This window comes from Callorhinchus milii, unplaced genomic scaffold, assembly GCF_018977255.1.
Source record: "Callorhinchus milii isolate IMCB2004 unplaced genomic scaffold, IMCB_Cmil_1.0 Scaffold1123, whole genome shotgun sequence".
NCBI classification, from domain to species: Eukaryota; Metazoa; Chordata; class Chondrichthyes; order Chimaeriformes; family Callorhinchidae; genus Callorhinchus; species Callorhinchus milii.
The window spans coordinates 1-17,959 of NW_024705864.1; the positions used below are offsets into that span (position 1 = coordinate 1).

The 17,959-nt window shown below is 49.1% G+C and overlaps 2 protein-coding genes across 3 annotated transcripts; one reads left to right on the forward strand and one right to left on the reverse strand.

Annotated features, from left to right (window-relative positions):
• Positions 1–3,043: 3,043 nt before the first annotated feature.
• Positions 3,044–5,881, reverse strand: LOC103175742 (proton channel OTOP2; the record flags this gene model as incomplete). The annotated part of the gene is made up of 5 exons (XM_007888916.2): positions 5,494–5,881; positions 4,977–5,113; positions 4,831–4,889; positions 4,380–4,501; positions 3,044–3,915 (listed from the first exon to the last, which is right to left on the reverse strand). Coding segments are annotated over exons 1-5 (1,578 nt in total), but the record flags the coding sequence as incomplete, so codon positions are not given.
• Positions 5,882–9,547: 3,666 nt separating this feature from the next.
• ush1ga (Usher syndrome 1Ga (autosomal recessive)) lies at positions 9,548–16,169 on the forward strand. 2 transcript variants are annotated; one of them, XR_487517.2, is made up of 3 exons: positions 9,548–9,727; positions 14,508–15,806; positions 15,985–16,169. XR_487517.2 is itself a non-coding variant. In XM_007888753.2 (2 exons), the coding sequence occupies exons 1-2, from the start codon at positions 9,564–9,566 to the stop codon at positions 15,721–15,723; spliced, it is 1,380 nt and encodes a 459-aa protein (XP_007886944.1). In that variant the 5' UTR covers positions 9,548–9,563; the 3' UTR covers positions 15,724–16,169. The 2 variants fall into 2 exon arrangements, 1 of the variants encoding a protein (XP_007886944.1); XM_007888753.2 differs by having other exon boundaries at positions 14,508–16,169.
• Positions 16,170–17,959: the final 1,790 nt, after the last annotated feature.

Sequence of the window (17,959 nt, forward strand, 5' to 3'; positions counted from 1 at the left end):
CCAAAGACTTGCACGAAATCCCACCTGCTGCTCCGCCATTGTCCTTGCACTGCCAGCTAAACACTACATGTACCTTTCTTAAGAAAAAGTACACCCATGATCCACACCCTGTGCGCACGCACACAGATACACACTTTCCCCCGCACACCCCTAGTGAATCATAGGCATTGACGGCACAGAAGGAGGCCATTTCGCACATGGAGTCTGCACCAGCTCTTAAAGCAAGGTGTTCATTAAATCCCACTGCCCTACCCTATTCCGACACTCCTTCAAGCCTCTCTTCTTCATATACCTGTCTACTTCCCTCTTGAAACCCACGATGGACTCTGTCTCTACCACCTTAGTTGATGGGGCTTTCCACAACCCAACACCTCTGTGTGGGGAAAGAAAAATCGCCTAAGCACTCCTGTTGCTTTTACCTACTTGTTGAATGTCTTGTTATAATGCTGGTTACGAGAGATGTAAAGCATAGAGTGTTTGATCCCACGTAGCTACTGTTGCTCTGTGTAACAACACATAACCACTACTTATTTATGTAGAAGGAAATGGAAACTTAGTGGAAAATGTAATTAACAAAAAAGTCACCAAAGTTCCGACAATTAATGCAATGGGGAATACAGTTTGGGAAACAACAGTTGATTGTATCTCTAGTTTTAAAGGAAAAATGTTTCACGCATGTTCACGGAAGTGATTTTAAAGTTGTGGTCTCAGTAAGAGACACAAATGTTTGTTTTTGCTCCTGGTCTTTGCAATCTCTCCTTCCTCTTGGCTTTGCTGAAGGCGAGTGCTGCCTGTGAGATAAGCCATTCCAGCTGACCTGATTTGCATGACATTTGCTGCCAAGTCTTGTCAGGGACTAACAAAAGACCTTGTGTTTCAGGAGGTGTGACACTAAACCAGGATGTTATTGATTTAAAACGTTTCCACCCATAAGAGGCCAGTTGGTTGCTTGTGTGTATGGCACGTTGAGTAAAAATCAGTACAACGTTTAAGTCGATCAGGGTATCAAAATCCAAACTATTGAGTAAACAAATAAGGTTACTTTAAGTCTACACTGTTTTTTTTAAAATCCTCGTCCGTCCTAATGACCATTATATTTATCAATAGAAAGTAGATCATTAATGTTTTATGAAAATCTTGTCTATTGGATTACGTAACCCAAAGCAAGCCACTTGCACAAGAAACTCAGCGCTATGTGAGGCATTGGATTAAACACCCTTTCACCTCTGGAATCCGAGTTTGATTCCAGGCCCACACTGCCTGATGTGAAACGCAGTGCGTTCCTTCTCAAGCTAATGTCTGGGAAGTCTGTGCTCAAAACTGGCCTCTGGATTAGCAGTTAATGAAGAGGTCATGAGGGCTTGTGTGGGAAATGGAAGTGTCTCACTAGTGCAGTGAAAGTCTTAACTGAGCCAGACGAGAAGAAGCTTTACTCTGCTGCAAACTATGCTACCCCTGATCTGCGTGCCATACTCAAGAAAATGCTCTGTCCCGTTTACTGTGAGAGTTACCTTTTTAAAAAAAACACACTATAAAGCATTTTGACATCGCTTTTCTTTCAAGGTTTCTTACTGTGGCAGGTAGTAGCTTAGTCTGTGCATTGTATAGGGCTCCTGACTGCACACTAATTGATTTGTATCTTTGTTTCCAGGCATAGCAAATACGAAAAGATGTTCAATAGCACTTTAGTAAATTCATTTGTCATTGTGATATATGGTAGATTATATATGATATATATATATATATATATTGTGTATATATATGATATGTGGTAGATTAAAGGTGATGGTCATTCTATGGTTACTTTACCCTGAATATATTGCAATGAAAGCCTCCCCTTCGATTCTTTGTTTATTTGACAAGTTATAGAGTTTTATTTATAGTGTCTCAGTGATTGATAATCCCTGTCCTCTTCATGTGTCTCCATGTTCACACACTGTATTCGGTACTTTTAAAATAAATTCTGCAGAGGCAAGTGGAAAGCCTGTGTCTGGATCTCTCGTGAACAGAATTTGGAGGGGAATTTGAACTTGTGTTGTGGGAAGGGTCAGCAACCAGAAACCGTATTCCCGAGATTATTGAGGATAATTATGTTTTATAGCTGTGTGAAAACCTGCGTACAATTAGATCGTCCTACATTTAAGTCAAAATACAGTATTAGATTCACACAGAATTTGCAGCTCAGAAACAGGCCATTTGGTCCAACCACATTTCTATTCCATATGAGTGTCCCCCACTCCTTACTCCCTCCCACACTTGGTAATCATTCTTCCAAGTGTGTTTTTTTTCCTGTGTTCTTTGCTGTGTCGCTCGTGCCTCTTTTTAAGCTTTCTGGTAAACGTGAAAGAGGCTGACCACCGAGTGCATCCTGTAGAATATTCCCAACGGAAGACCAAAGTTGAGGATGGAGACCCACAAATGAAAGCCGTAGAATTCTTTCACTGTACCACTGGTAAATTGGGATCGAGGGCCAAAAGCAAGTATGATCCAAACCTGTTGACAGAAAGTGGTCATTTCAGTGTCTTGTAAATATATCAAAAGTCAAAACACAGTGTACTATTCAGTTAGTGACAGTGAGACAATGGGGTATGTTGTAAATGCTCTTGGAGCTGTTAGTGGAATTGTGATTGTTGGTGAAGTGACACTCTGGTCTCACTTTTCCTTGTTGGGTTTCTCCAGAACAGACACTGCCCATAGCTGGACCAAATGGTGCTGGGAGTTGTATGATAACAGGCAGTGCCTGTGGTCATAACAACAGGCAAGGAAAGTGACTGGGTCCTTATAATAATAATGCACCATAGATCACCAGAGGAGTCTGCAAGCTCCAATTAAACCCTTTCCACCCTCACCTTCACCCTGGCCTCCATCCCCCAGCTTGTGTACAAGTCCAGTGTCTTGGGACATCCTCCCAATGTGAGAGGCGTTATGTCTAAATTTAAATTTTCATGCCAACACATGGCGGAACCAAAGGAGGTCTTCCACATTTCTAAATGTTGAATGGCAACTGATAAAAAAGTGACTTGAGGTAGCACTGGAAACTTACGATGATATTGCTCAGGAGTAAAAATGAAGTGATCTCCTTCAGGAACCTCCGCTTCCACGTTAGCTGATTGCCCTGCACATGTCCTGGACCAACAGCAGGGCTGATTGTATCTGAGTGTGTTTCGGGATTGTTGCTTTGGAAGGTGGGCTCCGTAATTTGGTCAGAAAATTGCTCGGATCGAGTAGGACTGATATACAGGTGGCTGATGGCACTTCTGAATAATGATTGAAAACTTATCTGTTCGGTTGGTTCACTGAACGGTTGCCTGTACAAACCTTTGATAATGAAGATACTTTGGAGGGCATGCTGGATTATTGTGATCAAGGAGAACATGAGGCTCAGGATGGCTAGAGGTTCATGTGGTCTGATGGACACCAGAGCTACTATTGAAAAGTAGGCAACGCTAAACTGACCCATTTCCGTTCCCAACAGCAGATTCACCTCTAGATTTCTGGTAGGGTTTATACGTTGATCTATGCTTCTTTTATCGAGTATGTAGATAAAAGAGCCAAGCAAGCTGACCATGGACATCAAGCTCAGAAGCACAATGTTGAAGATGTAATACATTATAAGAGCTGGTATCTTCCATTCATTAAATGTCATCTTGACCTCACAGATAATGAAAATAACTAGGCCGACCAATATCCCAACCAACCCAAGGACTAGGCCAATGGGAAAGCCGTGAAGGTAGAAGTTACCCTTGTTTTGGGCAAATTGATCTAAGAACCGGCCAACATTCTTCCACATCACGTAAACCATGGTTGAAGCAAACAAGTTGTACTCAATGTTGAATGGGTATAAGTAGTCAGAACCGAGCTGCAGATGATGACAGATACTGCTATTGCAGTGACATTCGGTGCTGTTACCTGGATCTGGACACAAATGGGAAAGTAAATGTCATGATGGGGTTTGTGTGAACAGTCTCAATGCAAGTTCTGGAGCTCATATACCCTTCCCAAGATTTAGTGCCCAAAATACTGTCCTCTGAATGAAGTTTGACCAACAACAACAACAACTTGGATTTATATAGATCAGTTCTCTATCTCATTTGCTTACTTTTATATTTCAGACTTCTTGTTATAAATTCCAGGAGAAACTCATTTAAAAACAACTTCTTTTTACCCATCATTTGCCAATAGCTCACTCTCCAGATTTCTGTTTCAAGGAAGATTACAACAACAGCAACAGATTACATTTGTATAGTGCCTTTCACATCGGGAGGATGTCCCAAGATGCTCCTTATTGCCTGTCTTGGGAAGAGCCATTTCACTTATGTTACTTAACTTGGGGATGTATTGGGTGACAGACATTATTGAAGGTTTGACGAAATGCTGACCTTCTATAGTCAAGAACTTGCTCTCTGGGAGGTCGTTGCTATCAGTCTGGTGAAGAAACTCGTCTGTTACAGCAGAAACCCACAGCATCAGATTGGATGTCAGCAGCAACGACAAGCCGCACCTGTACACAGCAGCAACTCAGAGAAACAAGCTCAAAATCCATAGCGAATGGGAAACAGGCTGGGTGGGGGCCGGGGAGGTGATTTACTTATTGCAGTCACTTTGCTGCAGAAAAGGCAAATAACATTGTAAATTGATTTGATCTTGATTTTTATCTGGAGTGAAATTTGTTTTACAGCAAATTGGTTTCAGATCATCGAGGCTCGTGACCCTCAATGTCAATTGGCTGTGTTGGCTGGTCTGTTTTGAGAAGGGCATTGGTGGAGGGCACATTGGGAAAGTTGCCCTTCTTCAGTATAAGGACAACGAAGGAGAAAAAGCGTAACTTACCGTGAAATGTCCTGCTGTAGTTGAACGCAAGTTTTGCAATGGACCCACAGAAAGTATGTCTGTAATTGGAAACAAAACATCATGTTTACCCCTTGCAAACAGTTACCGCAAAGACATGAACCTTGTCCCAGCAAAACCTCATTTACCTGGGCCAGAAGAAATGCGATTTGAGTGACAAAGAAAATGATTGTGATTGGGTGTTGACAGCCTGTGGATCCAATGAAATATCCAATCTTGAACAAATGCAGAAGCAAGCTGCCACCCGCAAACAGCAGCAGCCCTCCTGTGGAGTGGAAAGCAAGCAAGTCACCGGGAGGTAAAGAATAAAAGAAAAATAATAATAATCCTTGCATTTCATATAGCACCTTATCATGTCTTCGAGACATTTTGTGGTCAAATCAGGCATGAGAATAGTATCATTTTGGGTCGTTACTGTATCATCCTGTTGCATCCTCGCCTTTGAGTCAGAAGATTATGGGTTCAAGCCCCCACATCACGACTTTGAGCTCACAGTCTAGATTGACACTTCAGTGCAGTGCTGGCGAGAGCATTGGATTGTCTGAGGTGTCAGTGGGTTTCTGAACTAATATTGCTGCCTTTTCTCTATTGATTAAATGTGGGCAAAACATTCCCGACAAAGCGATGTACGTGTTCTATCTTTACCTCTTAGCCAGACTGGTCCTGCGTTGGTGTCTCTGTAAATAATAATGTGCTTGTGCCTGGCAATGTAGGAGACATAGAAGAGTATCCAGCACAGAGCCAATAGCATCATGATGGTAAGGAACAAGTGGACCTCATTCTGCCCCACTGGGATTCTCCTGATAGCCCCTACAGAGATCAGAGCAATTCCCAGCAGCCCTATATTCGAGGCTAGCACTGCAGACAGCAGGTTGGCCCCTGGGACCCGTTGGCCAGATTCATTCTGCAGCAGTTTGGGTGATGTTGGGTCATTGGCAGGTTTCAGTAAATTCTGTGGGTTTCCTTCCTGGTGTGGACCCATCACATTGCTACTGCTTTCCCCTTCAGTTATTTCTCCGGATATTGTCTGCATTTTTAGAACCTGTTACTGGACATAAATGAAACAGAATAAAAGTAAAAGGTCAAAATACATCTATTGCTCTCCTAACTCCTTCCTGGTTTCGCTCAACGATCTGGGATATATCTCATCAGAACCCTGGGGACTGGGGGGTCGCAAAGTGAGGTGGAAAAATAGAGTTGTGTGTCGTCCGCATACGTGTGGAAGTGTACCTCATGTCTGCAGATGACATCCCCAAGAGGGAGCATGTAGATCAGAAAGAGGAGGGGGCCAAGGATGGATCCTTGGGGTACACCGCAGGTAATCGGATGTCGAGGTCGAGGGTAAGGCCACGGTTGTGGGAAGGTGAATTTATGTGAAGGGTGAGGTTTAGGGAGGAGAGGAAGGCAGTGAAGTCGGCAGAAGTAGTGCAAGGGGAGTTTAGGTAGAGGTTGAAATTGCCCATTATGAGCAGGCGTTCGAAGCGGAGGGACAGGGAAGAGAGGAGAGTAGAGATGTCTGTGTGGAAGGAGCCGGGGGGGCTTGGGGGGGTGGTAGACCAGGAGGATTTTCAGTGGGAGAGAGGAATGGAAAAGGGTGAGGTGCTCGAAGGAGGGGAAGCAGCCAGAGGAGTAGGGAGGCCAAGGGAGGCTTTGGAGATGAGGGCCACCCCGGTGCCATGTTGGTTTGGACGGGGGGTGTGGAAGGTATGGCCTGGAGGGGAGGTTTCCATTAGGGGGACGGGGTCAAACCTGGAGAGCCAGGTTCCTGTCAAGGTGCTCGTCCAGCATAGGCTTGGCGGAGGATGCAGAGGGAAGTGGTGATGGGGTCGAGGAGAGAAAGAAGGCGGGGGCGGGGGGCAGCGTTGGGAAGAGAAGGACAGAGCGGGAGTAGCAGATAGAAGGGGGCAGGAGGAGAGACATTTAGAGGGGGAGGCTCGGGGCGGCAGCTAAAACGCTCACGCAGAGACCGGGAGCGAGCGAGTGAGCGATCAGCGAGACGGCATCAGCCCTTGGGCTGTGTGGTCATGGCCGGGATGGCAGTGCTGGGGCTGCCAGGCCATTGTCGTTGTTTGTTTCACTATGACGTCACGCTGACGGCACTTTGTGAATCAGCGTCACCTACTTCGCTCTCCTGACTCCGCTCCTGATCGAGTGGCTTCGTCACCTCGCTGGGTTTTACCCCTGCAGCTAGGACCCTCGGCTTCGCCTTTTCTCCAGCTTTTAGGCGGATGTTTCCTGGTTTCCCCACAGTTTAGCCGTTTACCAATTTAGCTGTTTACCGGGTTACCTGTGAGGACTTCACCTCTGTGGATAAAAGTTACATTTGCTGATGATCGAAGCAGACGCAGACATTATATCAGTGAGCTGGACAAGGGGTGGAGTCTCTGTCGTCCATAAATCACCCCTTTAACAACATGAACCCAATAAAAACCCAATAATCTCAGCGTGCTGAGAATAGCCGGAGACGCAGGATCCCTGCGAGACTGGGGCAAAGGTACGATACATACAGGTGACTGTTGTACAGTGTCACTTCAGTGCAATGTTGAGAATCACGTTTACGCGGGGAATTATTTTCCACGGGGATGGGAGAAGTTCCCTTCGCCGTGAGTAGCGGTGTGAGATCTCCACCCTCCCACCCAGACATTAAGACCGAGGTCTCGCCCGGAGGACAGCGTCTCTAACCTTGCATCAGAACCCCAGCACTGCACTGGTGCGTTAGCCTGGACTATGAGTTTATAAAGTATCCATAAAGTATAGTATCTTATAAAGTATTCGGCTCGAAGCCGAAAGCGGTCTTTTAAGACGAGAGCGCACAAGTGACTGCGACCGGCCGACACTTCGCGATTGCCAACGAAGACATTGGGGAAGGCGGACAGATGTGTCCGTTAATGGGGGCGGTGGTGGGGGGGGGAGAGGGGGGCTTAAAGGCTTAAAAAAAAGCTCCCGGGAGCGAGGGGTTCGAAGTGAGATACCGTTTATCAGAAGACAGTGATATATGGAGACAATCGCAGGAGTGTAAATCAATCCTTTATCTAATGTACCTTCTTTTTCTGTTTGGATTTCCCATGACTGGGGGGTGGGGGTGTGTGTGTGTGGGGGGGGGGGGGGGGGGGGGTGTGTGTGGGAGGGTGTGTGTGTGGGGGGGGGGGGGGGGGGTGTTGTGGGGGGGGTGTGTGTGTGGGGGGGGTGTTGTGGGGGGGGGTGTGTGTGTGGGGGGGGGGTGTTGTGGGGGGGTGTGTGTGTGTGGGGGGGTGTTGTGGGGGGTGTGTGTGTGTGGGGGGGGGGTTGTGGGGGGGTGTGTGTGTGTGGGGGGGGGGGGTGTGGGGGGTGTGTGTGTGGGGGGGGGGGGGGGGGGTGTGTGGGGGGGGGGGGGGTTGTGGGGGGTGTGTGTGTGGGGGGGGGGGGGGGGGGGGGGGGTGGGGGGGGGGTTGAGGTCTGAGATAAGTTGAGAACACATCTGTCACATCTGATCAGGTCAGTGTTGGGGGAATGGATGGTCTGTGAGAACCTGAGAGTGACCCCGAGGCGGATCAAACTGTGGTGTTATTTTGATTATTATTATTTCCTGCCATCAATCCCCGAGTGTGAGTGAGTGTGTGTGTGTGTGAGTGTGTGTGTGAGTGAGTGTGTGTGAGTGAGTGTATGTGTGTGTGTGAGTGAGTGAGTGTGTGTGAGTGTGTGTGTGAGTGTATGTGTGAGTGAGTGTGTGTGTGAGTGTGAGTGAGTGAGAGTGTGAGTGTGTGAGTGTATGTGTGTGTGTGTGTGAGTGTGTGTGTGTGAGTGTGTGTGTGTGAGTGAGTGTGAGTGTGTGTTGTGTGTGAGTGTGTGTGTGTGTGAGTGAGTGTGAGTGTGTGTGTGAGTGTGTGGTGTGTGTGTGTGAGTGAGTGAGTGTGTGAGTGTGGTGTGTGTGAGTGAGTGAGTGTATGTGTGTGTGAGTGTGTGAGTGTGAGTGAGTGAGTGTGTGAGTGAGTGAGTGTGTGTGTGAGTGAGTGAGTGTGTGTTTGTGGGGCGGTCTTTGCATTAATTCCACCCACAGACAGGAGCCGCCTCTGAGACCAGCGATCAGTCACTCGCTCCTCAGCAGCCGCTGCGCTTCCCATCTGCCATCCCACAGCCCTGGGTCACCTCCCCACAGCCCCCCCCCCCACCACCCCACAGCCCCCCCCCACCACCCCACAGCCCCCCCCCCACCCCACAGCCCCCCCCCACCACCCCCACCACCCCTCAGCCCCCACCCCACCACCCCACAGCCCTGGGTCACCTCCCCACAGCCCCCCCATCTCCCCTCCACCCCACAGCCCCCCCCACCACCCCACAGCCCCCCCCACCCCACAGCCCCCCCCCCACCACCCCTCAGCCCCCACCCCACCCCACAGCCCCCCCCACCTCCCCTCCACCCCTCAGCCCCCCCCCCACCCCACAGCCCCCCCCCACCACCCCACAGCCCCCCCCACCACCCCACAGCCCCCCCCCCCACCACCCCACAGCCCCCCCCACCACCCCACAGCCCCCCCCCACCCCACAGCCCCCCCCACCCCACAGCCCCCCCCCCCCACCCCACAGCCCCCCCCCACCCCACAGCCCCCCCCCACCACCCCACAGCCCCCCCCCCACCACCCCACCACCCCACAGCCCTGGGTCACCTCCCCACAGCCCCCACCCCCCATCCCCCCCCCACCCCTCCGGCCCCCGCTGTGGGGTAATGAGGGGACGGGATGAATGACCGGTTCCACAAAGCGGCCAGAGATGGTTTCCTGGATCTGCTCAAAGAGGCCACAAGGAAGGAGCTGAACTCTCCGGACGAGGATGGGATGACCCCCACCCTGTGGGCGGCGTATCATGGCAACCTGGAGGCACTCAGGCTGGTGGTCAGCAGAGGGTGAGTGTGTGTGTGTGTCTCAGGGCTCCACCATCCTGGGGATCCATCATCTTCTCTGGAAGGAACCAATGTTATTACTTCTCGTACTTGAACGAAGATGATTTGGAAATAAACCCATGTATTTTTATGACATTAGGCGGAGTCAAACCCCCTGGGACGCTACCCCACGTGAAGGGCGCTGTGCAAATGCAAGTTGTTGTTGTTGTTGTCGTCGTCGTGGTCCTGTGGCGTAGTGGTTAGAGCACTCGCTTCGCGAGCGAGAGGACCTGGGTTCGATTCGCGACCAGGGCAAGAACTTAGGCAAGTTTCCTTACTCCCCACACGCGCCTCAGTTTACCTGACAGTAATGGGAACCCGGTTGTTACTCAGTTGGCGGATCGCTTTTCCGGGAGTAATAATTCCTTCAAAATAATGCTAATCATTTGGTCACTCAGTCCACAACTGTCTGTGAGACGCTGCCGTGCGCAATTGGCTTCTGTGTTTCACTCACAAAATATACAGTCAATCCATTTCACAGTATATTCTGTGAACCGCTTTGAGACGTCTGGAAGACGCGATAAGGCGCTATAATCAAATGCAAGGATTATTATTATCAATGTTATTATACAGATACTTGAATGAAGGTGATTAGAAATAAATCCCTGCGTTCTTATAACATCTTATCATGTTGAAATGTTTCACAGCTTCACTTCTAATTACAGCCCAAGTGAGGTCTCATAAAAGGATAGTAGTGAAAGAACAATTCATTTGGAGGATTGCTGTCCAGGACACTGGGAGAGATAGAAATCATGTATCGCTGTGAGCTGTTAACACCGTATCGACCTGTCTGCTCAGCAGTCTCCAGCCTTGCACGTTCCCTGCCCTCCCCACCCCACTACACCCGCCCCACCCTACCCGTCCCAACATTGGGGGTCGGGCCTTCAGCCTCTCTTTCCCCCACTCTTTGGAACTCCATCCCACAGTCCCTTTGCGTTGCTTCCTGCCTTGCCTCTTTCAAGGTAGGTCTCAAGACTCCTCTTCGACCGCGCCTTCAGTCACCCTCTTACTTCTACTCTTCCTGCCTTCTTCCCACCCCCCGATCCCAATTCCCTGTTCCAGTCAAAATCCCTGACTGTCCAGGGCCTTGGGATGCCCTCTCGATGTGAAAGCAACAAGTGCTCCGGGACTCTATCCTGCCTGAAAGGCGCTATATAAATGCAAGTTGTTGTTGTGGAAAGGTGCTATACGAATGTACTTGGTTGTTGTTGTTTTCCAATTGTAGCAGAGCCTTGATGTAATGTTCCATCTGAAATTTGGGAACTCCTACCATCTCACGGCTAAAATCAAATTGGCTACTACACAGTCACTACACTTTACAGTAACTCCTGTGAAGGGATTTGAGGGATGAAAGGCACCATATCAAATGCAAGGATTATTATCTCTGGATTGTGAGAGTTCCAACTTTATTGACCCTGTTTTATAATTTTAAACACTTCTATTAGGTCCTCCCTTAAACATCTCTTCTCTAGGAGGAAAAAAAAGACCTAACCTATCCAGTGTATCCTGATTGAAGTATCCTTTCAACCCGGTATTATCCTCGTTAACCTACGCTGTATTCTTTCTATCGCTGCTATATCCCTCTTATAGTGAAGAATTGGTCTCCCCTAATGTTGTCTAAATTCAACATCACTTTTATATTCATTCCGTCTGGATACAAATCTATAAAAGTAGTTACACTATCCCTTAGGCTTGTTCCCTCCCTTGCCTCCTTCAAGGCCATTTCAAGACTCTCCTCTTCGACCGTACCTTCAGTCACCCTCCTTCCCCTGCCCTCCACCCCTCCTGATCCCAACCCCCATCTCGCGTCCAGATCCCTGACTGGCCAGTGCCTTCGGATGTCGTCCCGACGTGAAAGGTGCTGTGTAAATGTAATTTGTTGTTATTTCCCCTTATTTCTTAACAGCATACATTTCCCCTGCACCTTTTCGATCTCGTGCTTAAAAATCTTCCATTGTTGCTCAAAATCTTTATTTGCTTAATTTTTCCCTCCAGTTTACCTAAACCAGTTAATAATAGCAATAATAATACTTGCATTCGATATAGCGCCTTATCAGGTCGTTGAGACATCTCAAGGTGCTTCAGGAACACATCAGTGTCCCACAAACCATCACGGATTGAGTGACCACATTTTTTCAAAGAGACTATTACCCACGGAAAGCAATCCGCCAATTGACTAACAGCCGGGTTCCTATTTACTTCCAGAGTGTCAGCTGAAACCATTTTGAGAGTGATTGTGGGCATCAGTCAATAGTGTTGAGATCATGTGTAACTCCCTAAAAGCTGTTCAGCCAGAGGAACTGAAATGTTGTGGATCCTGGCAGTGTAGAGGTTAACCAGTGAAGCGTAGTGCGTGGTTGATGTGCACAAAGAGCTGTAAAGGTCGAATTCTAGGATGCAGTGAGTGAATGTCACCAGGCACAAACTGATTTCCCTATAAAATTTGGATTTTATTTTAAGACGACCAGTTTCTTGTTCATGAATATGGAGAAGTTACTGTTGTGTGAGTATCTGAACATGTCGTTCCTCATGTCTAATATGCATCACTGACATCTTTATGAGCAGAAATTCAATTCCCCTCTGTTGACAGTTACACTGACTGCAGTGTCTGACAGGCAAGAGATGTAGGCAGTGACCAGGACGTCTAAATAGAATGCAATCTTTTAAGGTCACATTCACAATAAGCTATTCATCACTAAACAAAATACTTGCTTTTCCTCTGGGTGCATCTAAGCGACGTACATGCTCATTAAGTGTCAGAATTCGATTCCATATAATGATAGACAAGGAGGCAGCAAAGCATGGAATCACAGCTAACAAAAAATATCAGGAGGAAACTGAAGCACAAGAAGGGAAGCTTATGTACGATGCAAAAAGGAGAGCACCATTGCTCAATAGGAAGGGATGTGGGTCCGATCTGTGCATAGAAAGATGGTGGCAATGCTCTCACAGATTTCATGCTGAGCTGTGTTGCTCACCAGGAAGCGAGCCTTGGCTCTTGCCAACCTGCGCCTAATTCTTTCCGGAATTAGGTAAACAGGATACGTCCCTCCAGGGAGAGAGTCAGTGCGCATTCCATTCCAACAACCTATCTATTGGAAATTTCATGTGTAGGTGGGGGATGCATGGAAATCTCAGCTTGGTTTGGATACTCTGAAGTATGGTGATGGAGCCAAGGCTTAGAGTGAAGAACAAGGAACTGAAGATGGGGAAGAGGTTAAAGTGAGTTTGGTTTCAAAAGTCTGGAGATTGCAGCAGTAGTGAAGACTGAAGCTTTCACTCTGAGATGTCCAGAACAAATGTGCTGGGAGTATAATAATAATATTCCTTGCATTTAGTATGGGGGGTGGGGAGGGAGACGGTGAGGATTTTGAGAGAGAGAGAGGGGGAGAGATTATAGAGCGTGAGGTGCTCAAAGGAGATAGGCAAATTGGGACCTGGAGATGGTGGTTGGGGCGGGGGCATAGTGGATGATAGGCGGCCTCAGAGAGGAGAGGAAAGCCTTGCTGGGGGGGGTGTGGGGGGTTCACTAGTGGGGTGGGGGGGGGAAGGAGAGGGGTACAACAACAAGTTGCATATAAATAGCACCCATCATGTGAAGTCCTGTAGTTCAGGCACTCGCTCCTTATTGAAGGAAATGAAACATTCTGCAGTTAGATGAGGCCTCTGATCTCTCTGCTCTGATGAGTGCTATTCTGTATGAATAATTCATATATTATAGAAACTCTACAGCACGTTCATTATTTATCCAGTGGAACCCTTGCCAGGCTCAGAGGCTAGAATAATATGATGAGATTGCAACGCCACACAGTGACGGGCTCTGTCATTGTTATGGCAGTGAGTAACAGCTGTTGACTGAGGCTATGTCATGTTTATCCACAAAACAGGAAGCCGAGGCCTAAAAATGGGCATTTAGTGCCGCCAAACATCCATTACAATCATCGATAAGGAGTCAGGTAACAGTCAATGGTGTCAGCACGTGTAACGAAATTTCACCCACAAAATACACAGTCGATTCGCTTTACAGTATACCCTGTGAAGCGCTTTGAGACGTCTCGAAGACGAGATAAGGCGCCGTATCAAATGCGAGGATTACTATATTATTGTATTGTAACAACATGCTCGAAGCAACCTCTGATGTGCGAGTGCTCGGCTCTACACCCTGAGCCATGTAACCCAAGTCCATTCCCTCCAAGCTATAATCTGAGCCATGCATTGGGTCTGAAACACCTTTAATGTATGCAGATGTTTAAGTCAAATGGATCACGTGACAGCGTGAGGACAGCTGGCTGGGGGTAGCCATTGGTCAAGCCTCGCGTGGGCAGAGGGTCACATCACCTTTCAGAGTGATGGATGCACAATGAAATCCAGTCCACAGTTCCGGAGTCAAGTTCCAAACCAGTCACAGACACTCAGAGAAATCCAATCCCACTCCAGTCACCTGCGAATTGCATTGGATTCATTCTGTGCTTAGAGAGATGACTTCCTGAGGCTGTGCCAACCCTCAGCCCTCAATCCCACCGCCTTCACCCTCACCCCCAGCTCCCAACTCTCACCAGGGCTTTCCTCTGAACAACACTCCTTCAGATAAATTTGATCACCTCGGGGTGCTTTGTGGGGGGGGAACTGGCTGAGATGTCAGACAGGCCCAGTGCATTATGAAGCTTGGGGCTGTGCAGTGCGGAAATCCTCCAAAAGGTGAGTGAGCACACTGTTTATCCTCCGTCTTTGTGCTGATTTTCAGGGGCGATCCCGACAAGTGTGACATTTGGGGGAACACTCCCCTCCACCTCGCTGCTGCTAATGGCCACCTCAACTGTCTTTCATTCCTGGTGTCCTTCGGGGCAAACATCTGGTGCCTGGACAATGATTACCACACGCCCCTGGACATGGCGGCCACCAAGAGCCACATGGAATGTATCCGCTACCTGGATTCCATCGCAGCGAAGCAGAGCAACCTGAACCCTAAACTGGTTAGCAAGATGAAGGAGAAAGCTTTCAAAGAGGCTGAGAAGCGAATTAAGGAATGTGCGAAGCTACAGAGGAAACACCACCTGAGGATGGAGAAGAAATACAAGAAGGAGATGATGGACATGTCAGACAGCGTCAGTTTCTCCAGCTACTGCAGCAGCACAATGAGCAGGCAGCACACTGTCTCGGTGCCGTACTCCCAGGCCACCCTCAACGCCACAGCCAGGGGGAAGACCAGGATCCAGAAGAAGCTGGAGAAGAAGAAGCAGGGAGACGGGACCTTCAAGATCTACGAGGAAGGAAGGAAGAGCATCCGCTCGCTGTCCGGCCTGCAGCTCAGCCACGATGTCATGTTCGTCAAACAGGGCACGTACATCAGCCCCAAGGACAGGATGAGGAGGAATGTCCGTGACATGTTCCCGAGTGGAGAGGATACAGTCTCGCGTGCCATCAGCGACCCCGGTTTGCACACGGACACGGCGTACTCGGAGATCAGCACCGACTCGGGACACGAGTCGCTGTTTAACAGGCCGGGTCTCGGAACGATGGTTTTCCGCAGGAACTACGTCACGGGTGGCCTGTTTGGCCTCGGCCTGGAGCAGGAGGGGGGGCTGATGGACAGCAGCAGCGGGGCAGGGGTCAGGCTGAGGAGTCGGCTTCACCGGTCGCCCAGCCTGAGCGAGAGCATCGGCAGCGCCGGCAGCCTCCAGGGGGGCAGCGGGCCGTCCTGGGAGCTGGGAGAGCTGGAGCTAGACAGCGACATGGACACCAGCCCCCTGGACACCTTCCTGGCCTCGCTCAGCATGTTCCACTTCATCCCCATCTTCAAGAAGGAAAAGATAGACCTGGACTCGCTGATGCTCTGTTCAGACGAGGATCTGAAAAGCATCAACATCCCGCTGGGACCCAGGAGGAAGGTCTTGGCCGCTGCCCAGAGCAGGATGAGGTGTCTCCGGCGCCCGGCGTCTCTGCTCGACACCAGCCTGTGAGCGCCAGCCACTGCCAAAGCCTCCAAACCAATCCTATATTGACTGGCGTTTTTACAACGGGAACAGTGATCAAACTATCTCAGGTAAGAGTCCCAGGGCTCACAATCTCACCTTCCGCAGTCTCTCTGCACAGCAATTACATGGGCTCAGCTGTGTTGCGACTGTCCCTGACCCTGTGTTACTCTCTGTGCCGGGTGCTGTGTTGCTGTCAGTCGTGAGAATGTGTGCGTGTTTTTTTTTATCTCTTGCTTTTCGCTGTAGATAAAACTATTGAAACTACAGAGTGTCAGCGACTCCCTCAGACACCAGGGTGTGTCTTGAACATCCCATTCAGTAGATCCACATCTCTGACTGAACGGACAAGGAAACAAAACGTGGCCATATGAGGATTGGTGATGATTCCGTGCCTCTGACCGTGCTCCGAGCTCCAGAACATTCCCGACCAGTCCACGGAGGTTCCTGGTGACGTTGTGTCAAGTTTAGACTGGGGTGGGGGGGGGGGGGTTTCAGCATCGACGCTCACCACTTGACTGCTCATCACTGGTGAGAATAGCGCCTCTCATTCGTGGCCTGGTGCTCCTGACCGAACTCCACAAGAACCTGCATGCCGAGGGCTGAATGTGGCGCCACTCTCGCCCCCATGTGTGGGTGGACGTGCCCTTGCCATTGCCACTCGCCAACGCTGGACCCCACCCCCCCCCCCCCCCCACCCCCACCGGAGTGTTGACGATCCGGCTCGGAGTTAACACAGGGTTTCCGCTTCCGATTCCTGTTTGCCTCTATTATTCCAGGTGCCTGCGCTGTGACTGTGTTGCCCTCCCCTTCCCCCGGTGTCCCTGATGTCTGTGTTTATGTGAAATGCCAAATGACTGCTTCATAATCTGAAACAGTGCTGCAATGTGCTCCACACGTTCTCTCCTGTTCACTTGCTTCGAGTCATTCAGAGAGGAGTTAAGAGAAAGAAACGAGAGACAGTGAGAGAGAAAGAGAACAAAGGAAGAGAGAAGAAAAGGAAAGCCCACGATGGAAATCTTTTGCGGTGCAGCTGATGGCTGGAGGAGTCTCTCCCTCTGGTGGTTTCACATGAAGTGTCTTCGATAATCTCAGTGGTTGACGACCGAACCTGTAAGTAACCTAGGCGTCCGGTTCAATCAGCAGCTATACTTCCTTCCCCACATCGGGTCACTGACCAGGCCATCGTTTCTCCACCTCCACTACATTGCCCACCTCTGACCGTACCTCGGACCCAACACAACTGACAACATGCATTCATCACCTGCCGCCTCGATTATTCCAATGCCCTCCTCGCTGGGATCCCCAGGGCCACCATTCATCAATATAATAATAATCCTTGCATTTTATATATTACCTTATCATGTCAAACACTTCACAGGGTATACAGTAAGGTGGATTGACTGTATTTTGTGGGCAAAATGCGGCAGCCAGTTGGAAACAGCAATCTCCCATAAATAGCCATGGAATGAATGACCAATTTTATTAGGGGAATTGTTGTCCAGGACACTGGGAGAAACTCCCTTCTAGTTTCGAATAGTGCCATGGGATCTTTAACGTCCACCTGAACAGGCAGACGGGGCTCATTCGAAGGACGGCACCTCCAGCAATGCAAACCCCCACCCCCAGCGCTGCATAGATGTGAGCTGAGACTTGTTTGCTTCACTCAGCTGGCTCCAGCCTTCTGCACATCCCTCGTCCCCTCCGCTCCATCATCGGCGACTGTGCTTTCAGCAACTACGCAAAACTATGGAACTCTCTGGCTCAACGCGAGCTAAACTGCACAGCCTCAACATAGTTGTCTCTGAGGATGGTTGATGTAAAACCACAGGGTGTGTCAGGCTGTTCACTGGAGACAATTGCTGGGAAGTGTACCTATATTGCTCTGTTTGTAGTAAATGAGGCTGTTGTCGGGGAAGCATATTTTGGGGGGTAAATAAAGATTTTGGAAGAGAAAAGTCTGACAGTGTTTATTTTTTCTGGTCTCGAGAAAAGATATTTTTTGGGTGCGGGGGGCGGGAGTTGATAGATAATGAGAATTTTTAGTGAGAGCCTGGAGGAATATAGTCTGAGGTGTTAAAAGAAGAAGGTACCAGCGGGGATAGGTCAAGTTGGGACCTAGCAATGAGAGTCAGGGGGTGAGAGTCAGAGACATGGAGACAGTGCTTATACTTAATTTATTTATTTACTTATTGAGGCACAGACCTAGATTAATAAAAAGGCA